The sequence below is a fragment of the Trichoderma virens genome, assembly GCF_000170995.1.
Source record: "Trichoderma virens Gv29-8 chromosome Unknown TRIVIscaffold_88, whole genome shotgun sequence".
Lineage (NCBI taxonomy): Eukaryota > Fungi > Ascomycota > Sordariomycetes > Hypocreales > Hypocreaceae > Trichoderma > Trichoderma virens.
In genome coordinates, this window is record NW_014013661.1 from 1,157,957 (window position 1) to 1,181,784 (window position 23,828).

The 23,828-nt window shown below is 47.7% G+C and overlaps 7 protein-coding genes across 7 annotated transcripts; 3 read left to right on the plus strand and 4 right to left on the minus strand.

The window, feature by feature from the left end:
* Nucleotides 1-265: 265 nt before the first annotated feature.
* On the minus strand, nt 266-3,652 carry TRIVIDRAFT_10489 (ankyrin repeat protein; the record flags this gene model as incomplete). Its single annotated transcript, XM_014096123.1, has 5 exons — nt 266-587; nt 805-1,947; nt 2,018-2,633; nt 2,701-3,298; nt 3,350-3,652. Coding segments are annotated over 5 exons (2,982 nt in total), but the record flags the coding sequence as incomplete, so codon positions are not given.
* A 2,673-nt stretch (nt 3,653-6,325) lies between these two features.
* On the plus strand, nt 6,326-7,246 carry TRIVIDRAFT_160754 (uncharacterized protein; the record flags this gene model as incomplete). Its single annotated transcript, XM_014096469.1, has 2 exons — nt 6,326-6,875; nt 6,957-7,246. 2 exons carry the CDS (start codon nt 6,326-6,328, stop codon nt 7,244-7,246), a joined length of 840 nt encoding a protein of 279 aa, XP_013951944.1.
* Nucleotides 7,247-7,332: 86 nt separating this feature from the next.
* TRIVIDRAFT_66654 (uncharacterized protein) lies at nt 7,333-10,042 on the minus strand (the record flags this gene model as incomplete). Its single annotated transcript, XM_014096470.1, has 6 exons — nt 7,333-7,959; nt 8,049-8,380; nt 8,430-8,500; nt 8,598-9,443; nt 9,514-9,987; nt 10,020-10,042. The coding sequence occupies 6 exons, from the start codon at nt 10,040-10,042 to the stop codon at nt 7,333-7,335; spliced, it is 2,373 nt and encodes a 790-aa protein (XP_013951945.1).
* A 1,423-nt stretch (nt 10,043-11,465) lies between these two features.
* On the plus strand, nt 11,466-11,693 carry TRIVIDRAFT_160657 (uncharacterized protein; the record flags this gene model as incomplete). The annotated part of the gene is made up of 1 exon (XM_014096471.1): nt 11,466-11,693. A coding segment is annotated over one exon (228 nt), but the record flags the coding sequence as incomplete, so codon positions are not given.
* A 1,569-nt stretch (nt 11,694-13,262) lies between these two features.
* TRIVIDRAFT_92622 (mPR-like GPCR protein) lies at nt 13,263-14,595 on the minus strand (the record flags this gene model as incomplete). Its single annotated transcript, XM_014096472.1, has 3 exons — nt 13,263-13,515; nt 13,573-13,803; nt 13,873-14,595. The coding sequence occupies 3 exons, from the start codon at nt 14,401-14,403 to the stop codon at nt 13,354-13,356; spliced, it is 924 nt and encodes a 307-aa protein (XP_013951947.1).
* A 1,001-nt stretch (nt 14,596-15,596) lies between these two features.
* TRIVIDRAFT_160757 (uncharacterized protein) lies at nt 15,597-19,607 on the plus strand (the record flags this gene model as incomplete). The annotated part of the gene is made up of 2 exons (XM_014096473.1): nt 15,597-17,820; nt 18,079-19,607. Coding segments are annotated over 2 exons (3,753 nt in total), but the record flags the coding sequence as incomplete, so codon positions are not given.
* A 1,751-nt stretch (nt 19,608-21,358) lies between these two features.
* Nucleotides 21,359-22,093, minus strand: TRIVIDRAFT_160495 (uncharacterized protein; the record flags this gene model as incomplete). The annotated part of the gene is made up of 2 exons (XM_014096474.1): nt 21,359-21,558; nt 21,658-22,093. Coding segments are annotated over 2 exons (636 nt in total), but the record flags the coding sequence as incomplete, so codon positions are not given.
* Between the last annotated feature and the right edge of the window lie 1,735 nt (nt 22,094-23,828).

Consider the following 23,828-nt stretch of genomic DNA (forward strand, 5'->3'; position numbering starts at 1 on the left):
TATCTCATATATACCTCATACTTAAGCAGCGGACCTAGAACTACACGGTAATTATTGTTACTTCAATACAACACTAAATGGTAATGAAAGGCTGTGCAGAGTTTTGAAGATATATAATATAGCAGCACTGCTATTGTTCACTCACGCGGAGATCAGCCAGAACATTCTCCTCTACAAACCCTCCCTCGACGAGATATCTTACTTTTCGAACAAAGTCTGCGTCTTCACTATGGTGATAATGCTTGCACATTGCCACCCAGCGCTTGTTCGATGATAACATGCCGGTATCAGCCCCGGCCTCCTCGACCAAGTATTTGACAATCTCAATGTCTTCACTCCATCCGAAAACCGCAGCAGCCAAGGCAGTGCCAAAATCTCCGCATTTCAGTTGAGAATTCACATCGGCCCCATGCTCTAAGAGAAGCTGGAGACACCCTAGCGATTTCCTACATGCAACAGCTGCTAGAGCACTACCAAACATTCCATGTTCCAGTAGAGCATTCACATCGGCGCCATGATTTATCAGAAACCTGACACACCGTAGCAATTTTCCACTTACAGCAGCTACTAAAGCACTGTTGTAACGTCTATGTTTCGGTTGAGCGTCCTCGTCGGCACCGTGCTCTATAAGAAGTATGACGCACTCCAGTGACCCCCCCATATGCGGCTGCCGCTAAAGGACTTCATTTATCTCCCATTCCAGCTAAGAGATTAACATCTGCCCCATATTGTATAAGCATCTCTGCTATGTCGGCCTTTCCCATCTGAACAGCTGCGTCCAAGGCGCTACCATAGACGCAAGACTGGCAGGAGATATTCGGATCCGCCTTTGCTTTAAGAAGCATTGGAACAGCCCATTCTGCTCTTTCAACAGCAATACACAGAAGAATTTTGCCATCAGAATAGGTATTTGGGTTGTGGCCTCTGTCTAGGAGAAGCGCTGCTATATCAACATGGTTCATATCGATGGCCTCAGACAGCGCGCTTCCATGGACGCTGTTCAAGGTTCCATCCATGTCGCTTCCGTGCTTGATAAGGTCGGAGCAGAGTTTGTGATGACCATATTTGGCAGCAATTGATAGCAAATCCATCCCAGAGCTATTAACTAGCGATGCATCGATATCCTCCTCCCACCAGCCTTCAAGTAAAGTGTGGAGGCCCAAGGCACAAATCCCGAAAATGGATTTTTGTACAGGAAATAGATCCGTGGCAGCCAAAGCTGGCATAGTACGAGGATTACGTTCTATATGGCGACACCATAGTCGATACTGTCGACTTGAAGATCTTTGCGGTCCCCTAGCTCCTAGAAATCGTTTCAGGATCGGCGATACTAGGCGGTGGTTTGAACTACTCCGCGCGTGCTGTACCCAAAATCTCCTTGCATAGCTTTGAAGGGGATGTCGAAGGTCAAGATAGTCGTCAAGGTCTGGCTTGTGTTCTAGCCATAACTTAAAATGTTCGGCTGTGGGCGGTATTGTCCACCTTGAGTAGCAATTAATCAAGCACGAAATCAGCAACGCTGCCACATCTTCGTGTGCGTTTCTCCGCCAGTGATTGACATATCCTTTGAAATATTCTGCAGCTGATGCATGGAAAAAATTCCACACATTCAACCGAGAATCTCTGACTATCAAGTTGCCGCAGATCGACTCCAAGGTGGATTGGGTGATGGGACTTGACGTCGTAAGGGCTGCTTCAGCCCTGCCGTCCTTCTGGGCTTCCAATCGAATGGCTGATAGGAGTTGTTCGTTTGACAATGGCTCTTGAGCGCAGAAAACCCATTTCATTACCCGCTGGAAGATGACCAACTCAGCTTCATTATTCTGGCTGTAAATGTCGTGATACGCCTCGTCAAGGCTCCTGGGGAGGTTCTCTAGCCCCCTAAGTATGCTACTGTTAGTTTTCAATTTCTTGACCTGCTCCCACTGGAGGTATGCTAGTACAAAACTAGAGCTGTATGTTAGCGGAGGATAACGCAAGCTACCTAGGTATTTGAGATACAGTTGTAAGGACTTACTTTCCACTACCCAGGTCAGTAATGGTGCGGCTGACTTTAGCTCTGACGCTTTCTGAAACCGACTTCCATTTATTGCTTAATAATCTCATTTCTTGTTCAATGTACTTTTCAATATCACCCTTGCCATAGGAGGGATCAATACTGATATCGCTCCCATGGCGCAGATTTCTTATAATGTCAACTTCCATGCGGCTAGCGATGTAAACCTTGACCGGGCGCTCAGCGGCAGTGACTAAACTGTTCAGGTCGAGCATCAACACTTTTCTAGTTTCTACCTCGCATTCATCAAGAGCGTCTAGTACTAAAGTAGTCTGTGGGTAGGAATTGAGAAGCTCGGATAATGCCGTTCTGCATTCGTTGAAACTGAGACTTCTCTGCTCTCGTTTAGCTTTGTAATACAAATTGAAGATACTTTTGTGAATCCTCCTGGGATAGTGGTATAGCTGAGCAAGTTGGCGAATATAGCTCTGGTAAATCGAGGTTGGATTTCGACGAGCTGGATCAGAGAGACTGCAATAAAAGTAGGCAAATCCTTCGTCGTGTTTAGCATCCTTTTCATTGTCAAACCAATAGCGATCAATGACTTTGGACGTAAGATAAGATTTCCCTGCACCAGCTATCATAGACTGTTAGTTCATCATATCCGCGGCCTTTAGATAGTGAAATGCTTCACGCTCACTCACTAATACCATGAAGCCATAGAATTGAAGAATAGCTCGTCTCTTCCCATTTAAGAAACCGAGGGTCTTGCAAAAGCCACTCACATGTCCCTGGAGTTCTAGTTTCTCTCTTCTCTAAATGATGGCTCTCAATAGGGATGACACTTATGTAGTCCAAAGCCTCATCTAGGCTTTTCTTTTGGAGAAGCACGGTCAAGTTTTCTACATTTTTATCGACGCGTCTCAATGGCGTACTTAGACTTTGCAAAAGCTTCTGATGTGCTGTCAACCGAATCGTATCGCAAGCCTGGATTGCCATTGATAACTTGTGCTCGTGGGTGGATAGGACTGACACTCGCTCTGCATCTTCTCCGCTCCAGGCGAGGGCCTGGAAGAATTGCCATCCCTGATTCTCAATTAATTGCGCAGGCATAGAGCTGAGGAGCTGTAGCAATGCCTTGTATAGGTCGACAAGAGTCTTCTGCAACTCCTTTGTGGCAATGTTAGAGGAGGCATCTTGGAGATAAACTATCTCGTAAACCATGCCTCGTCTCGTGAGACTGAGAACCTTTTCAGCACACACAAAAATGGCAGCAAGGTCTTTGTATTGAGCCACTTTGGTCTATTTTAAGAGTTAGAGATCATTATCATTTGGCATCGCTCATGACCTCACCTTCATGAGTTTTCCTAGAGCAGAGCAGATAATGGTGGACAGCGAAAAGGCGAAGTTGACGGCGATGTCCCCAATTGTCGCCAGCAACGTTTCTGCTTTGCTAGCATAATCTCTCCATATAATCTCACAGCCTCTCACATTGAGCTTCGGAGAGCTGTCATTGTATTCTTCCTCTCTTTCCTGAATAAGAGTTACAAGGTCTGTGACCCACTGTCGAACATTCTCTGCTTTAGATTCAGAAGGGTCTCGGATCCATTCCCGAGTCTTTTCATCTAGCTCTTGGAATGCTTGATACCATAGATCGGACGATAAAGCTGTTCTATCTGTAGATTCGAGCGATGGGTCTCTTACATTGTTCGATGGCAGTGCTTCTGTGTCTGGCGCCGGAAGATCAACTATTCTCTTCTCTCCGAGCTCCATCAGTGCATTCAGAGATGCCAGCCTAGCAACAATATCGGCCTCCAGACCTTCAAGAGTGCATGGATCTATGAGATCATCGTCGCTGAGAGTAAGCCTTTGCAAGGTGAGTTCTAGATGTGTGAGACAAAGTGCGATCTCAGGGGCAACTTCGGGGTTGTAAAACATGAAGCGTTGTGACAGGCCTTGAAGCGTTTCGGTCAAATCAGTCAGTTTTAAATTGAGCGTAGATAAACCATCTACTTCCTTCCTTTTAGCTAAATTTGTGCAGCGTTTAAGAGTGGCACTTATTAGGTCAAGAGGATGAAAAATCGGAAACCGATTATCTTCTTCCTCTAAGAGGTCATGGCTGTCATCCGAGGGTACAGTCTTCCTGACGTTTGACCCTACAGATGCCCGTGTGTCGTCGTCAGGTCCGACAGTTTCCCATGGCAAGGCCTGCAGTGCGAAGGAGTGTAAGTGTTCAGCAATATGATTGTCTGTCTCTGGCAGTAGGAGAGGCGTGTTCTCGAAGCAAAGCGGACAGGAAACAGGTGGGACTATTGCTCTACGGCTTGCTTCAACCAACTCCGGTAAATCGTCATCGTCGTATTCCCCGCTGTGTTCGGTCCTCATGTGATCGTACCACTCCTCTTCAAGGCCAAATTCGAACTCAATCGGATTATCTGATTCAAACCAGCAGGTGTCGCAAATCCAGCGGGGCACCCTATGATAGTCTTTGAGGTGCTTCCTCCACTCGTCCGTCGAGATGTACATGTCATCGGGTTTGTCGCAGTCTGCATATATGCAAACATATGGACTCAAGTCTTCGGCAACATGACCACTATGGGATCTTAGTGATGTATTAGTAGAAGGGACTTGGCTGATCGTACCGCCATTTTTTATTCTTTTCCTGGTTTGCGTAAGAGGAGTCCAACGCTTGAGCACAAAACGGACACCAAAAGCTTTCGCCCTCGGCATTAGGGCACTTCGGATAGTCTTGCTTGAGAACTCCTTGAGAGAACTTGGTGCTAACAGACCTTGTTACACTTGTTCTGGGTCGCTGAGGAATGACGAAGCTACCAATCTCTGTAGCAGTTTGCTGAGAAGATACTCCAGACCTATTGTCTGGAGCTAGTCTCTCAGGTAGCCCGTGCGTATTTTCCAGCTTGGCCTCTAAAACAGGATCTCGGGCTTGAATAGAAGCTGGTCGGTTCTCTATAATTGGATTTAAGACGGCTGTCGTGGTTTGGGCTGTCGGTTTGATCGTTAGAGTTCCCTTCGAGCCCTCGTCCGCTTTCATCTTTCGACAATACTTGCTGAAGTAAACATCGAACCGGTTTCGTCGAACTAGGTTCGCCCGAATGAGTCGCTCTTGAACAGGACTCAGTCTCTGTGCATCTGTGAAATATGCTCGGAGTGTCATCCACACCTTTTTCCAGATAAACTCTTCTGTCCGTGTGTGACGATAAAGAACCTCATCCAGTAAGTGCATCTTTGAGGGGCTCATTAGAATGATATGCGTTAAGTAGTTTCGAAAATCCTCAAGTTCAAGAGACCTCTCATTAAAACGTTTGTCGATTCGCTGATGCCTGAATTTTGTGCCGGATTTTCTCATCGCCGCAGATATTTCCGAGAGGAATTGCAAAGTTGTCTTAATGTAGTAGATCTGCTCATCGAGCTCCGAATCCTCTTCATTGGACAGTTGTGACTGTGTGGTCTCCATTTCAGACTTTAATTCTTGTTCCCCATCGTCCTGGGATATCTTGTGCTGTGTTTTGTCGAGATCAACTTTTTGGATACTTGCTTTGATACCTTAGTAAAAGTGTGTTTGGAGGTTATCAAAAACTCGACCTACCGATATTAAGGCAGTTCTTCAATGAGACAACTAAGCTGTCCAAGAGACTAACTAATACGTTTCGCACATCGTCTCGAGCTTGAACACGATAATCTAACGAGGAGTGGCCGCTCTTCGTCGCATTGGTGCCGAGGGACCACCAGTTGAAGTCAGCAGACATCTTATCGATCCAGTCGCTTTCATATAAAACTGGGTGTCGCTGGCAATCTTTGAAAAGAGCCTGGCAGTTTTCAGCTAGACGTCGAAGTGCTTCGGGATCTTTGGCATGATCTTCCGCTTCGGACGTAGAAGAGTCCAACTCGGCATTGTTGTCGATACTGTCCATTTCTGGAGTAGTCGTCTCAAGATGAGACTGAAAGTCCATAACTGAACGCACTAGCTTCAATGATTCGCCGTATCTGGAGATGAGTATTCTGACTTAAGAGGCTTCAGCTATTCTTGAGCGCAATGCATACATCATGTTTTTGTCTCAGTCACGCCTCGGATGCTGAATCGTCTTTGTTTGCCTACCGACGAGGGGTCCATGCAGCAAGCGGGGGTTGCATGAGCTGAGTAATGATACCAAGTACTAGAAAACTCCAGCAATAATACGTCAATACATAACCTGAGGTACACATACACGTACATAGGTACCTCTTACTGTCGTAGAGCGGGGTCTTTGAAGATGCTCCAACTTGCAGCCTTCTTTTAGAGAGAACGGCAGAACAGCTTGCTTTCTCAGTATGGACAAATGCTGGTTTGTTCTCCGCCAGACGCACTATCCGGCGCCTGAATACAAGCATCCGGGCATGGCCTTTGGTGCGGCTGAAGGCCCGATCTGCTTAGGCCACTTCATCCCGAGCCCCAAGCAGATAGACAGCGTCATTAACTCGGACAGCATCACGCCTTTCCCGCGCAGCATGCGCATCTGGCCTACTACAGCTGTCGATTTCCGCCTCTCCAACAACACTACGAAAGGCGTCCAGGCTTCTGCCGGCGTCAGTGCTCCTATCGCTGCGGCTACAGGCATGACTGCCAACGCCGAAGCCGGTGTGGTCTTTAGGAAAATGATGGGCGATACTTGGGCTATTGACCGGCTGGACACACAGATTGTGCAACCAACTATGGCTTATCTCGAGCAGTGTCGCAGTTCTGCCCAAATAGCTGCGTGGGTGGAGAAGAATAAGTTGCTTGGTTCCTGGAAGATTTACATGATTAGCGGGCTAATCATCGCGCGAGGTGCCAAGTATGAACGGAAGGAAGGCACCGAAGCTGAGCAAAATGGCAGAGGCAGTGCGTGAGTAGATGACATTCTATAATGAGGACCAGTCATGCTTGTCTAACAAACAGCCAGAGACCTGATAGGCGAGGTAGCGGCGGAAGCCAAGATCAAACATGCGGATACGAAGAAAATAGATATCGCAGGGCGATACTTGAATGATTTCGTCTGGGCCATCCGTCTTACGGAGGTTTCAAAGATCCTCTTTGGTTCCGACCTATCGCAAAAGGTCGTTCGAAAAGGTACTGTCTTTGCGCCAGGCTCAGACAATGTAGATGTCATGGCAGTCATGGCTAAAGAAGGCTTAGAAGGAGGCGACATACACGCACTTGAAGTATCTAATAGAGGCCAACAGGAATTTCTCATAGCGATAAATAAGTATTGATAGCAAAGCGTTTCTAAGATGAAAACAGTGCATGTATACTGAAACGATTTGCAGTGCTGGTGGCGTCCATTCAACTACATGTAGTATCACGCATCACTTAGACGCTGCGACATCACATTGCGGATATAATCCCTTGCCGCCATTTTCTCCGCCTCCGTAGGAAAGATATCGTTGTTAAACGGAATTTGGTTCTGTAACTCCTTAGGTAGCAGCATCCAAGGCTTTAGACAGTTAAAGTGTCCATCTTTCACTGCCATAGCTTTCAGAATTTTAGCCATACCATCCTTGACCTTCATCATAGAGGCGTTTTTTAATCGGCCCTGGCAGTCGCTGTGCCTCGAGAACTCTAGCAAACGACCCGCAAGCCCAGTAGCTATCGCCGTTGAGAAGGATGTTCCAGATTTTTCTTCGCCTCTCAAGGTCTTTATGTCTTCTCCAAGGATGGCAAAGTTAGTGTATCCCTCTCTCGAAGTTGGATTGAGTCGTCGGGAGTTAGTAACAGCACCATCCGTGGAGAACATGCAGAAGACATGAGAGTCAAACTGGGCGGGATAGGCAATCCCACCCACGTTGGCTTCGTTTGTCGGTGCCGCGAAAATAAGCATCTTCCCAGAAGCCTCATGTATCTTTTTATACAGCTCCTCGTTGTACTCGTTAAAACCGCATGCCATGCAGATCACATCCATATTTTGCGTGATGCACCAGTCAATGGCCTAGATAGGGGAATATGGAGTCAATATCGGTGGGCTCTTGCTCATGCTAGCTCATGCTGGTTCATGTTAGCTTGATAACAGGAACATACCTTAATTGCGAGGGTTTGGGTGTTGTCGTTTGCTTCATCTGTATCAAAGATCCTCGCAACATGTACAGAAGCCATGTCGCACATATCAAAGATCAGATTGACAAGCGTTGTCCCGTGTCCGGTATTGTCGCACTTGATACTGTCGTCTCCGCTCACAAAATCTCGGTACCCAGCTATATAGGCAGCGGCGGCATCAGTTGGGTCAACACCAGTATCAAGAACAGCAATCTTGACCTTGTTATATTCGTCGTCATCTTTGGCCTTAAAGAGATAATTGAAACTATCGATCCGTTTGAACCAACTTTCCGTTGATGTTGAACTCGTGCTGAGCCCTATGAGCATCTCAGAAAGGTGACACTTTGGTCTTGGAAAAAGCCTTACATTTGCGACATAGTACGTCCTGGTCGTGAACGTTCCCCTTTAATTTCTTGTGTATGGGGCCGTACAGTTGCCTGTAACGGCGGTAACATAGCATGAGTGTTGTTTGCGAGCACATTCCTTGGCAAACTCAACGGTTTAACACTATAGGGCTTCCGGTTAGAAAGATACACCTCTAGCCGGTTGACCAAGACATATAAGGCTCCTCGAATATCTTCTTCATCCCGAACATGAGGAGGCACAAATACATCAAGTGGTTGAATGCAAGCCCTGATGAGACCCTCCAGTGGACCTGATATGTCATCAAAGAAGCTTTTCTTCGCAATGAGATCCCGGCAGATTTTGAAGTTGGTGTTTTGATTTGGCTTCCCATTCGGGCAATATTGTGACCATTCAGGATCTTCATGAAGAGTTTCTATAGGTCGACAAAGTTGAATTTCCATAAGCATGATACCGAGCGCGAGTATTTTTGGTATTGGGTGCACGGGTTTGCCACCAAAAGGTAAGCGGCGTTGCTTTGGACTGCTTTTCGTGTCTGTTCTCCGCTGAGAACAGGCCTTTGTATCCTCAGATGCAAATAGTTGAGGAGCAATAGAAATGGAAAGAAGGGGTTCATTCACAAAGATGCCGTCAAGCTGATGGCCATCCTCGGTCCGTCGTTGTTCGGAGAGAAAGTGCACACTCTCCTTGTTCCATGGCTTAAGCATCCATTTTGAGTTATAGTACTGCCACGTCGCTTTCGCCAAAAGCCACGAGAGCACTTCTTTCCTCTTCTCCGTCATATCCTCGGCAGACAAGGAAACTTCCTCCAAGAGCTGGCCAAGAGAGATGCTGGGCCTGTCAAATCCCCAATACCTCAGCGGATCTAAGGACTCTTGAAAGTATAGCTTTTGCTCCGTTACCAAAAATTCCAAGAGGATCAGACCATGTTCATGTTGAGCCGAGATGTAAGAACAAAACGGCAAATCAGAATCCACGCGGATTTCGTTTTCATCGTTCGTGCTAACCTCAAACCTCCTGCATAGCATCAGTCAGTACAAAGCTCTCTATTGACATTGGCACTTGATACAAGAAGGACAGAACTAACACAGTCCGTTGCACCACCGATATGTGTGTATCTTGCCACCATGGTAGGGACTCATCGTGAGCATGAGCTTTGAAGAGCACACCAAACGTCACTTTGCCATCATCGCACTGGATATTATTGCACAATCTGATACGAGCGATAACCTCTTCAGACTCGGGGCAGAAACAATGTGTAAATAGAGCTTCGTAAAGAGATGAGATCTCTTTCCCAAGCTCCAGTGGCGCTTCGCTGAAAGCTCGCAAATCAGTGTTGGACGGGGAAATGTCAATATTTTCATTGTTAGCGATCTGTGGAAGGAAAGATTTAAGGCAGCCAAGAGTCGTCATCCTCCGTCTCCGTGATTTCTTATCACTGGCCAAGATGCGGATAGTAAGAGTCACATCTTCAGCGTTGGCCAAAAGCTTCTCAACAGCCGGGTAGCGTGATTCAGGAATTGGTAATGCTGTGCCTGGCTTTTCCGCTCGAATCAGGCCACTAGAAAAGGCTTGTGGCTATACGCAACTCACGAATTAGCTGCGGTGTTCAACATGATGGCATAAGCTAGGAAATGTCATGGTTACTCGACAAAGGTTATCTAGCTCCTCAAGTAGCTCGGCGGCTTCGTTTTCCGAGTCTGCATCATCGGGCAGATTTTGAAGCCACCTGATGATATCAACAAGTATAGACTTAAGGTGAGCACAGAACTGGACGCAAGAAGCATCCCCGCATAGGCTATCGGCCACGCGTCGAAGACTGTCCGACGCCCGAATTGCGAGTTGAAGAGAGGACATTGGCTCTTAGAGCACTGAGGCTTTCTTAGCTATGATGCATTATGGATACTGAAATGGGATCTAAAGCTAGATCCCGCATACTAGGAGATGGCGGCTGAGATCTAGTCAGCGGGGTTGACTGCATGCTGAATGTACGTAAGCTGAGCCTCCAATATGTATAGTAGCTGTAAGGCTGCAACCCAACCTAGCTGCTTTCGCCTCTGCCACATGTCGCTTCGTTTGCTTGCCGACTTCTCTGCTGCGTCACTTACATGAATTATGTAGGTACCTACCTAAGTAGTTACGTACAACATATACAAGTACATATCATGTGCGTACCCAGGTACATACACGTAATTGGCTGTCTACATGTATGAGGCTTCAACCCTTGTTCACACCCGACGCAATTCGTTGGGCAGCTTTATTTTATACCCTGATCAATTGATTCGCACATTTGCCATTCTATCAGTATCAACCTAGAGTTTTAATCGGAAGCCTAAACACGGATCTTAACGCGATGACAGTTAGATCGAGGCCTCACAGACGTTCTCCCTTTATCCATCGTGATTAGACCCAGGGAGCTTGGGCATTCAGAGAGACGCAAGATGCAAACGATGCAGCAATAAACGCAGAAACATCGCCCATTAAAGATACACCGACACTTGATCTGCGTCCCCCACGTATTATTAGTGAGCTCAGTGTAACAGACTAATTTGCGGAATCTCTAGATACGATAGCCTCAGCGTCTGACGAACACAACGAATTACTTTTGGACTCCAATATTACACGAAAATTGGTGAGCTCAGATAGTACCACAGCTGCCCAGAACAACGCGATCAAGACAGATGATGGCTATTTTGACAAAGTTTCGACGAAGCCGTTTGATTCAATGCAGGGGATACAGTTAGACCCTGTCGTGCCTCCTCCCACGGATTCGGGATATGAGTCCACGGTTGCGATGGAGAGCAAGCTTGGCATGCCAATGCAGCGTCCTAGTACTTCGCAGTCGACACAGGAATTAGTTGAGCAAGACATTGAAGACACGGCTACCGAGTATTCCGATGAATCAAGAACCTCGTTTTTGAAGAAGAAAGGTTACATAGGGGAGCTGGCGGATGAGCTGTTCCGTTACAACAACGCGTTCCGCGTACCACAACTATACCTACGATTCATTATGGACTCATAGCGTCGGGAAATCGAGTCATCAAAGACGCGGCATTCCGCAACCGACTAGCACATGAACACGACATACTCTGCTTCGAGATGGAAGCCGCTGGTGTGATTAGTACCGTTGACTGTTTGGTAATCCGCGGCATCTGCGATCATTGCAACGCCCAAAAGAACGACGTCTGGCAGGAGTACGCTGCTGCTACAGCCGCGGCATATGCGAAGCTTTTGCTCGGAGTTGTCGCCAAAGTGGAGGGTACGTGACAGGTTTACTGAAAGTTGAGAGTCAATACTTCTACATTGCAAGAGATACTTGCTTTTTTTGCGATGGTTCACCAACCATTTCAACCTAGCAAACGCACAAACTATGGTGTCCGAATACATCGAGTCATGAGCACCGCATGGAACCTCGTTTTCATGTTGCATCAACATCGGGAACAAAAAAAAAAAAAAAACGGGCGAAGCTATTATACAGCACCAATTGAGTGTTTGAAAAGTTCCAAAAATGGGCGTGGATGAGTTCTACAATTACGCGGGTTATAACAGAGACTATCCAACACTAAAAGCACATACGACCATAGGTAGAGGAGAATTCGGGGTCCCGTCTGCTCCCCCATAGACAAGCCTCTAACCGGCAGATTAGTAGTTGAGTGGGTGACCATCAGCGAACACCGGCTGTTGTATGTTTTTGCTTTTTTGATATCCTCAGTTGGCTTGTCCAGTTAAATCGAATTGCCTCTGTGATCCAGCACATACGACCACAGGTAGAGGAGAATTCGGGGTCCCGTCTGCTCCCCCATAGACAAGCCTCTAACCGGCAGATTAGTAGTCAGGTGGGTGACCACTGGCGAACACCGGCTGTTGTATGTTTTTTTTTCTTTTTTACCTCTTTTTCTTCATTTTTTCTCATATTTGTAGTTTTTCATTATATCCTGTAAGTTGTGTTTTATTTTTTGGGAGTTGGTTGTAACGAAACTTGTACTAGTGCTCATTGAGGCTTAGCATCTAGCCAGGGTGGGTTGCCAAACCATTGCTGTCCTCAAAAATAATACTATCAACAGCACACATATATTGATGTATGCCTGGCTTATTATTAGAGGCGGATTAGTACCATGCCAAGTCTTGATTGAGTGACGGTTGAAGCCCAATTGGTAGTTGTTTTGACTGTATCTACTCAAACAACTAAAGCTACATGAGCTTTTAAAAATCGGAATCTGAATCCATATCCTCACTGTGGAGATCCATGTCTATGTCACTGGAAGCCTCACAGAGCTGATGCGCTAACCTCACCCCTTACTATAGCCTCCTCGTAGAATCTTGAAACATCTGCCAAGTCAAGTCGATTTCCATGTCGTCAAGATTTGCCATAGATTCTCTGCGTTGTGGTAATATTGTCTGTTTATAAAGAGGTCCTGTCTCTTCAAAAGAGTGCCTAACATAGTATCACTCAGCTAGCAATATTAACAAGAGGAATCTCTGGGCTCCAATCTGGGTGTATTGTGGAGGCTGTGTTAACAACTGGCTGAGAAATACTGAATTTCTTGCCTGTAACATACTTCAGCAAGAGTAAAAATTAAAAAGTTACCGGCAGCTTAATACCTCTTCGCACTGATCAGACTGAACACTTAGTTCATTTGACTACAGGCCATAAGGGGAGAGGTGGTGCTTATACGACTAGTGCGGATGGTACTCCGTACAAGCCGTGACATTGTCTCTCATTCAGCGCTTACTCATTCAGTGAAAAACAACCCTGCTGTGACATCAATGGATTTGTCCAGCTCTAAAACTAATATCTACTCTATTATCTACCGCGAGTTACTCGTGAAGTTCTCTCATCTCCTATCAAGTTAGTTCGATAGCATACTATAATTCTATGGCTCAAAACGAAACCTCAGCAGATAATGACAAAGTCTTGAATTATGACTCAGAGAGATGAGCACGTTCTATGAACGTAATTATAGTCGAAAGCATCCAATATCCCAATCAATTGAGTCACAGTGGCGAAGACCACCAGGATGTGAAAGAGTTGATGAGAAGAGCCGTAAATGTCGAATTTACCTGGAAATCGACTCTCGGGAAACTTGGTCTGTAGAATCAAGGTTTTAGAATCAATTTCCATCATGTGCGAATTGTGGAGGCTTACGACATAAACCAAAGCCCCAAGCAGAAGAAATCCACCTTCGATCAGATAATAGGGCATTCCGGATTGCTTCATCATTTGCGAGAAGCCGAACATCTTGATTCCATGTATCAATGGTGCGAAGCCAGATAACCCAGTCCCTACGAACGCAAGTGCTCGGAAAGCGCGAAACTTTTGGCCTTGGAAGTAGGGATTTAACATGATGAAGATGGTAAGTGATCCAAGAATTCCAATCTGTCAACCACTGTAAGTATTGGATACGAGTTTGCAACACCAAAAAAAGGCATGTAGATATTAACTCACCATAGACCAGTAGATCTTTCGTTCTAAAGGCTCACACCAGAAGACCATGTATATTCCCGATACGAAGTCGCCTAATGTTAAGAGAACTATGCCCACCAAGTCAAGTCGCAGCCATAATTGTTCAACTTCGGAGGAATGGTTCATTAGGGTGTGGTACGTTGTTGACAGCCCTAAGCAGCCAATGGCAGTCAAGAGGAAGAAGCTGAAGATGAAGAAATCGGCGCCAGTCATATTGGAGTATTTACTTGTAAGATACTCTAGAATATACCACTCGCCGAGCAAAAAGACGATTGCTGGTATTAGGTGAGAGTATATATTGACAGACTCATTGTGAATGTATGACCAGCTGTGGAATGAAACCTGAGCCGAGCCTGAGATCGGGCGATAGCCATGAAGAATGAACTCGTTATCCTGATGCCATTTTGGCAGCTCGTCAAACGAGATAAGAACTTTGCGTGCCTTGCCGGCCTTTGATGTGCTGCCTGGAAACCGTGGGCTAGGGGAATCATTCCCCTGCTCTCCAGGCGCCATTGGTGGCTGCGGGGACGAAAGCCGAAGACGGGGAGTAGATGCCATTGGACTTGGAGGAGAAGGAGGAGGGGGACAAGAGTGGAAAATGAAGGAGAGGGTTCAATTGCTCATGTTTGTTTCTTGCACTGCGCCTTTACCTGCATCTTTCTTCCTTTCTGCTAGACGCCAGCTAACTTGCTTACAGGTACGCTGCAAGAGCTGGAATGTGCACTAAAAAAAGAAAAGTCCAAATTTCAAGTTCGCTTTGCTTTTCCAGGGCCTGCATGATCCCTGAGCCTGCGACGCGTGCTGCGCGACAGAGTCCTTGCCTTTGAACCAATCATGTTGCATTGCTAACCGCCCACCTATCAAGAGGATGCTTGGTTTGCCATACAACTCCGCTGTTGGCTCAACACATACAGTACATCACGAAGAACAGCAGATACATCTCGTCGGTTACCTGTCTACGGACACGCCCAACGACATCCTGCCTGGCACGAATGTGCAACACGAAGCCCCTCCTCCCCTTCATCGTGCATTCCCTCTACCAATGAGGAGCTCCAGTGTCATGAGGTTCTGTTTTCCCGTGGTATACCGCATGTGCTCGCCCAATGATAAAAATCCCTCATCCTAGAAATTGCACTTTTTGCCTGTAGTACAATTAGTTGTTAGCATAATGTAAAGCAGTGCTTCCAACTGCATAGAAGGCCGCTGATTGCATTATATGTCGTTGGTTGTAACCCTGTTCGCGCTGACTTTTGGGCGGCTAACTCGTGGGTGCACGGGAACTTTAGTAAATGTACTTACCTGGGTAGAATAGGTACAGGTACTTTCACTAAAGTCAGGGATCTACTTGGGGTTTTCTTGTAGTGCTACGGCCTGTGATATTCCCACAGGAGGTCCAGGACTGAGGCTGAGGCTGAGGCTGCATATATGTAGGTACTAACTTCCATCCATGTTGGTAGGTAATCGAAAGCCTGTCTATCCCTCGCGTGTCCGCTGCTACACACTACTTATTTGACCTGCTATTTGACCGATTGATTGTTTGCCTTACTTTCCTCGCCCATATCAACCCACGCAATGTTCCGGAAGGTCGACCTTGTCGTCCCTTATATAGGTAGACAATAGACAGTCCAGACATCTTCGAAGTAAGACAACGCGTTGGCAGTGAGCTTCTACGAGCTTCTCGTTGTGGTGCTGTGCGCTTTGCCTGTATAAAAATGGCGTCCCGCAACGACTATTTAGTCGGATGGGTTTGCGCACTGCCGGTAGAAGTCGCGGCAGCCAAAGCAACGCTTGATCACATTCATGATAATCTACCTCCAGATCAGAACTTAGACGACAGCAACAACTACATTCTAGGGAGTCTTCAAGGCCACAATGTTGTGCTCGCGTATCCAAATTTTGGCGTGTATGGTGAAATGTCGGTGGCGAGCGTGGCCACCCAGTTGCACGCGAGCTTCAAATCTGTCCGGTTCACTCTGATGGTTGGCATTGCGGGGGGAGTTCCGAACACGAAGGAGGATATTCGTCTTGGCGATGTCGTTGTAAGCAAATCGACAGCTGGCTGGCCAGGTGTCGTCCAATACGATGTGGACGGGGAGCCAGTGGAAGATCAAAATCAGTTGATTCGCAGCAGAACGCCAGATCAGCCAACACCATTACTTCTTACAGCTATCGGAAAGGCTGAGACTGCCGCCATCTTCGATGAAAGTAAGATGGCCCAATACATCTCCGAGATTGTGCAGAAAGACCCTGTCGCCTTTGCCCACCCAGGCCCAGAGCAAGATGTTCTCTTTGAGCCAGATTATGATCACACAACTATTGAGTCCGAAGAAGAAGGATGCAATTCTTGTAACCCGGATAAGATGCGGTCACGGCAGCCACGGGAGACACAGGACCCTACAGTTCATTATGGCCTGATTGCCTCGAGCCAATATCGGATACGCCACGGAGCGACTCGGGACAAGTTGGTGCATAAGCAAGGCGCTCTATGTTTGGAAACGGAGGTGAGCGGCCTGAAGGATGCCTCCAAGTACTTGGTTATCCGAGGAATCTGCGACTACGCAGATTCACACAGTTCCAAGCTCTGGCACGCCTACGCCGCTGCTGCAGCTGCAGCATATGCAAAAGAGGTCCTTTCGTTCATCCCCACGGTTCCCAAGACGACACCTCTGGCAGCAAACACATATGCCGAGGCCGCGCCGGTCCTTGACGCTTTGCTCCTAACCAGACCCGAAGTTGACCGAAAATCTCTCATCACTTTGAAAGGACGCAGAGTTAACGGCACCTGCGAGTGGCTCATACAACACCCCAGCTATCAAGGGTGGCTGGCAGACGCCAATCTACCAATCCTCTGGATTTCAGGCGGCCCTGGAAAAGGGAAAACCATGCTGGCAATTTATATAACCGAGGTACTACAGCCGATAGTTGACGCTGCCGAAGATGTTCTCCTTTACTACTTCTGTAGTAACCGCGACAAGAACCGGAACACCGCGCTGACTATAATGAGAGGCATCATACATCAATGGATAGACCGCCATCCACACCTAGCACAATATGTCAAGAGCTCCTTCGAGGGAACTGAAACAACTAAATATACCGTTTCCAGCTTTGTTTCCCTGTGGAGAGTGTTCCTAACCCTGCTTCGACAGAGTAAGTCTTCACAGGTGGTCTGTGTGCTGGACGGTCTGGATGAATGCGAAAAGGAATCACTTAGGCAGCTTCTCGATGCCGTTGGGAACTATTTGTCGAACTCTCAGGAAAAGCCAAGGCCACGACTGAAGCTCATTTTTCTCTCCCGACCCCAGCCAGCTATTTTGGAGAGAACCCTCGGCCAATATGAGCAGATCAAGCTGGACGCCTCTGGTACAGAGATTTCGCGTGATATCGAAAGATACATATTCGCTAAAGTTACTGAACTGGCAACCGAACAAAAACTCTCAGAAGAAATGGTTACCCAAGTTCAACAGGCCTTGTTGGCTGGCGCTGATGGTACCTTTTTGTGGGTTGGATTCGTTGCCAATGAGCTTCAGGGCAGGAGTTGGGACAAAATCAATGAGATTCTCCATCGTGTTCCCAAAGGCCTTGGTGGGGTCTATCAGCGGCTGCTTCAGCAAATCGACGACAAGGAAGCGCTGATCCCCATTCTTCAATGGGTTGTCCTTGCCGCCCGGCCCCTCACAGTGGATGAATTGACAGTGGCTACAGGGATCAAGGCATCTGGTAGCTTGACGGCAGTTGAATTAACCAAGAATCGGCTCAGGCTCTGCGGATTACTCGTGAAAATTGAAGGAAATGTAGTCAACTTGGTCCACGAGTCGGCGAAGGACTTCTTTCAGAGCAATCAAGTCAACATAAAAGGGATCAGTGGGTTCCGTATGAGCCATGACACCCACAGGACTCTTATGCGGATCTGCCTAGAACACGTCGAACGTGGTTATGGAACTCCCAGAAGAATTAACGAGAGTTCTGGCCGCGATTCTCTCTTGAATTATGCTAGTCAATATTGGCCGGTGCATTTCCATCACGCCATGGATGCGATTGATGCGCCGTCCGACTTCTCACGCCCGTTCTTTCAAGTCGATTCTCCAATCCGGGACGAATGGTGGAAATTCTATTGGGAGCAGGAGAAGAACGGCGGAAACCCGCCCTCGTTCACGCTTTTGCATCTCGCTGCGTACCTTGGCAATGTAGCCTGGGCTAAGCTGTTAATCAGCGAGCAAGCCCGTGCCATTTCGCGAAAGGACAACTATGGCCGGACGCCGCTTTGTTGGGCCGTCAACCGAGGTCACCGAGACATGGTGGAATTGCTGCTTGATCACGGTGCTCGTGTTAATGTCAAAGATCGGAGCGATTTGACGGCACTCCACATAGCGGTCACCGGACAGTACAAGGACATCGTGTCTGTACTGATCGACCGAGGTGCCCGTCTCGAGAGTAAATCTGAGCATGGCGACACGCCACTAATTCGAGCTATCCAAGCGAATTCGAGGGAAATCATCCAGATATTGCTTGAACGTGGAGCGTGCGTGAGCAAATTGCCAACTCCTCCAGGAGTTACTTCCCTGAGAGGACCTACGGAACCCATGGAAGAACGGGTGGAGGAGCTATTGGGACTCCAGGAACCAATTTTCCTCGCACGATATAAGCAAGCGTCGCGAAACGTCGACATGGTCATGAAGACTATGGGCCTTTCCTTCCGCTTTCCCGTCATTCTTCGATTAGTGACGCTATATCTGAAATTTATAGCGCTCGATCGCTGGGAGCATATGTCTGTACTGCAGGAACTCGTTGACGAGAATAGAACCGACGAACTGCGAGAATGGGCCGAACAATATCGCGAGTTCTTCGTCCAGCTGGTTGTTGCCAGGAACCCTAGAAATCTGACGGCCATGACCGACCTGCCGACGCAGATATTTCGGGCGGTGGCTCCTGGAGATCTTCAAGCATTGCTGGTAATCGCGGTCCTCGTCGGCTCGGAAGCTAAACTCGCAGCTGTTCGACAAGGATGGAGAGAAGGAGATGCCATCACAGCCAGGGCATTCTCACATTGGGCCGCCATCGCCTACAACAGAGACGCAGAGGAGTACTTACACTACGGCGTTCGCGAGTTCCTAAGCGATTTTGATGCCTGTATTCAAAGTGGCAACCGGAAAGAAAACGTGTCTCGCACGGTGGTCCTCTTGACATCGCACTTCGCCATGCTCGAGAACAAGGAACCACGGCCGATCGAATACTTCTCCAGGGTCATCGCAGAATTCTACGAAGGATACATTGGCGGCAGTCACGAGGTTGAATTGTTCAGTGACGCGAATCAGGCATGTGCCAATGAACTAATCGTCATCAGCGAAAGCCACGACTCCCATGGATTACTTCTCTTCCTGACTAGTATCCTCCAATTTGCTCAGTGCTCTCAAGAGAAGGGGCAGGACCGATTTCTCAACATACCGTCAGCAGCATGCTTGATTCTCTGTCAAGAGAATGCCGCTGCCCACCGATGGCTAATTGGCGAGGCAATCCCAGACACATTTAGTGCCTTGATATCACAGCAACCCCCTGGATCGCTTCAGAAGCGGGCATGCAAAACCCTTGTGGAGTGCCTGATTATTGGAAAGCAATATGGCTTGGCACCGCCTGCGGTGGTACTGAGACAAAGACTGAAACAGCACCTGCACTTATTGCCAGGAGTCGAAAATATGATAAAGGGGATCGTTGGTTTATGAAGAACTGCGTAGCTTTTCCTACCCAAGGAGGGGCAGAGCAAAGTGAGAATTAAGTAATGAAAAGTACATACATACATGTACTTGTATGTAGTTGGGTCTGCGTTCGAAATCGCATGTCGCGTATTGCTTGTCGCGTTGCTCTTGGGAAGGATTCTGCCTTTCTATAGCAGTGGGGTGAGAGTCTGTTCTCAGTGTTCTTGGGCAAATTGATACCACTTTTGAGCGTCTTCTTCCGTTAATGATATCCACTTAGCTTTTCGCCAATTCCAATATGATAGATAGCCTTGTAAATTCTACCCACAAGTCCTGAGGTAGATTTTGAGACGAAAGCCGTAGCTAACATATAGCTAGTTGGCCCAAAGCCCAGGCTATTTGACTTCATCACTCTTCTCTTTGGGCTGCCTTAAAATGCTATTGCCTTTTGAGTTAGCTACTAGTAGAGGAGCTAACGGGTAGATAGCGTTATTGTTGAGGCATTGTCTAAAGATGCTAACAGTGTGTGACAACAATTGGAAAGGGTGCTAATTGAGCTAACATCACGACTAAGGAAATCCGTTGGTGTTAGCTTATGCTAGCCACTACCCTTTACGGAGTACAACAGCCTATAACATTCCATGAAATTTTTTTACACAGTGCTATGTAGACACCCTTATTGCGTTTAAACTCGTGCATGGTGTACATGTAGTCATTTAACATTCCACTGACTATGGATAGTATTATAGCTAAAGGTACATATATTATACAACTATCCCTTCCCTCTCTCGCCTCTTCAAGATGAATTCCAATTGTTATCCTATCAGCCGTTTCCAAAGGCCCGTTGCGCGTGACCGGACTGTCCCCGATTTGCGCTTCTTATTGTTATTTGTTTGGTGTGCAGGCGTCGGTAAGCCTGCTGGTATACTTAGAGCTGAATGATCCGGGACTGATGAAGCCGGGACAGATGAGAACGAAAGGTCTGGCACAGGGAGGGTAGATCGCCACGGCATTGGTGAAATTGACTCATCCGGTACAAACGAGGCTGACCGATCCGGAATAGAGGCCTGGCCTTGGGCTCTAATTGCTAATCTGATCTGGCGCTCTACCTCAGGGTCAGTATCTCGCCTTCTGTAACCAGCTCGGCTGAGCCGTAGTAAAACGGCGTCATCTGAGATAAATTCTTCCCAAGTTTTGCATCCCGCTGGGAGAATATTGGGATCCGCACCACTATCAAGAAGCAGATCCATAATGGAAAGCATGCGCTTCTTCGCAGCGTAGTAGAGTGCGGTCCTTTTTCCGGAATTCATGCCATTAACGGAATGTCCCAGTCTGATGAGGAGCTTAATCATAGGAACGTTGCCTATGATAACAGCCTGTCGTAAGCCTGTGACTGCCCTGCAACAGCGTGACTTGCCAAAAGCTAAACTACTAGTCGCTTTGTAGGAATGGCTAGTTCGTCCAAGATCTAACCATTCTTCTGCAGTGAGGCCGCTCTCATCGAAGAGGGCCCGAGGTTCTGCAATGACAGAACTGCCAATTAGGGCGTTGATAGTAGCCAAATCCCGACTGTGAATGGCCAGATGAAGAACGGACCAGCCATGGTTATCCTGCTGAGACGCACTGGATCTTACTCGGTCATCTTCTAGGAGTAACTGGACAACATGAGAATGCCCCATGAAGGCGGCGTGATGCAGTGCAGTCCAACCGTGACATGTTGACTTGAGTGGGTCGGCTCGATGTAGAAGAAGCAAGCTCACAATGGAAACATGTCCTCCGTTTGCAGCGCAGTGCAATGGTGACGTGCCATAAGAGCTGACAGCATTGACATTGGCCCCATGGTTCAACAACAAACGGACAACCTCCAGATGACCTTCCTCTGCCGCCCAGTGTATCGCGGACCAGCCATCACGATCACGATAGTTTGGATCCCCACCAAGATTGAGGAGCAATTGTACCGTGTCAAGGTCGCCAGAAGCTGCCGCTTCTTCCAACGGCACCATCCGCATATTTCCAGTCTTGGACATGCTGGCACCGTTGTTGACAAGCAATACAGCAATTGAATATCTGCCCAGACCAGCTGCCCAAGCCAGCGCAGACTTTCCATCCGCGCTGGTTGAATTAGCATCAGCGCCTATGGTTAACAGCATGTCAGCGGCGGTGCGTGTTTGTCCAGCAACCACAGCCCAGAGGAAAGGAGAAAATCCATAGTTATCAGTGGTGCGTGTATCGACACCGTGGTCAACCAAGATACGTGTGCTGTCGGCGAGGTCCCTCTCTGCAGCGTAATGCAGTGCTGTTTGGCCGCTGTTGTCACCTAGATTCATGATAGCTTTACCGCCTGCGTTCAGGATCAGAGTCATTATATCAGGACCATGAAACTGTTCCATGGAAGCATAATGCAACACTGTCCTGCCGTCATTGTCTCTGCCGCCCAAATTTGCGCCTTCGGAGATCAAGGACTCAACCAAGCGCAAGTCGCCGGCCTGCACCGCGTGATGAAGCTTAGTCATTCCTGAGTCGTCTTTGTCCTCCAAGTCGAGTATTGTTACCGATGCGCTAATGTCTTCTTCGTGGTGGCTCTGAGTGCCATTTGCAGCCTCAGAATCGTCATCCTGGAAGTCTAGATCTTCGTCGTCCATTATACTGTACATGGATCCACGCAAGTTTGCACATCCCGGCCCATCATCTTCTAATGGCTGGTCGCTATCGACGTTCTCAGCGTTTTCGTCTCCTTCGCTAGGTAGTTTTTGCAATGTAAGCAAAGCAATTTCTTTTATATGAGCGGCGACGTGTGACTGGAGAGCTTCGCTCGAGAAGACGGCACTGGATTCGACGTTTCCTGGGGGTTGAAAATCGTCGCCAAAAGGGCACTCCAACATCTTATCAAGGACTGGTCTTCGTGCCGCGCCGCTGAGAATCCCAGCATGCGTTTCAGGTACGCCATGCTCCTGGATGGAATGCTTCTGATACTGAATCTCCTGATCAAAGGTAATTGGATCATGAGAAGGAGCCCTGCACTCCCATGTATGCCCGTGAGTGTTCTGCATGTGACTGATCCACGCTTTCGACGACTCAAATGTTTGGGGACCGGTCCCATGTTGGCCTGCTTCCAAGCAGTGTGGGAAAACACAAATAAAAGGCTCCAGATCTCCGATGACATGATTGCTAGGGCAGATTAGATTTCATATTATCACGAGAATAACTACAGTACTACTTACTTCCACAATGACTTTGCATTGTTCTTGAACTCAATAATGACACCGCAGTATGGACACTCCTGTGTCGGCGGTATTGGAGGGAACGATAATTTGTTGTTCACCAGAACAGATTTAGCCCGAGGAACCTCAGTTGAGGATTTGGCGTATAGAGCTCCAACAGCAGTTTGTCGAGCAGTTGTAGCATTCGTTACTGGCACTGGCGGTGGGCCTGCTTGTCCCGATGTTTTGTTGATGGTCGCAGGCTTTGGTAGCACACTCGGAGCGAAACGTACAGCCAAAGCACTCTCGTTGATCTTGGGTAGTTGAACAACAGGTAGGTTAGTTTGAGGATTCTGAACACTCAAGTCGATGCGTCTTCGATGGGATCGCTGGTAATACAGTCGTCGAAGTCGGAGCGCATTGGCTTCGACCAATGCTGAGCGGAGCGAATCCGGCGCCATCGGAAACCGGAACCGAATGTAGCATTCTGTGTAGAGACGTATTTCGGCTATGGCATTGCTTGCCTCTTCATCGTCTCTGTATCTTTCAAATTTGCGAGCCCGGTTGGCTTTTGCGGACTTTCGAACGGCATTGGATAGACGAAAGAGCCGTGACACTGTCCCTCCGATTGTATCGGTGATTTTGGAAATGTTCTCTTCTGCTTGATCCACGTAACTGTCCGAATCGCTTGCATCGTCATCGTCCCTCCTCGCGACTTTCGAATTGCTGTATTCTGATATGCGTTGCCTCTTCCTGCTTGGAGATTTTGGTGGGTCGTTAATCGGTTTCACTGTTGTTGAGATTCCTATTAGTATAGAAGTATTGGCGTTTAGTCCATCCGATCTTGGTGCGACAAATACTCACAGGATGTCAAAGCATCACAAATGACGTCCAGGAGCTGGTGTATGATCTCTACAACTGTGGGACTAAATCGGAGTCTATAGTCTAACGAAACGTTGAGCGGTCCGTAGACGTCCATGTTTGATGCCCACAGTGTAAAGCGCGCCAGCTGATCATCCATGATAGTAGGGTCCGGCACGATTTCTGG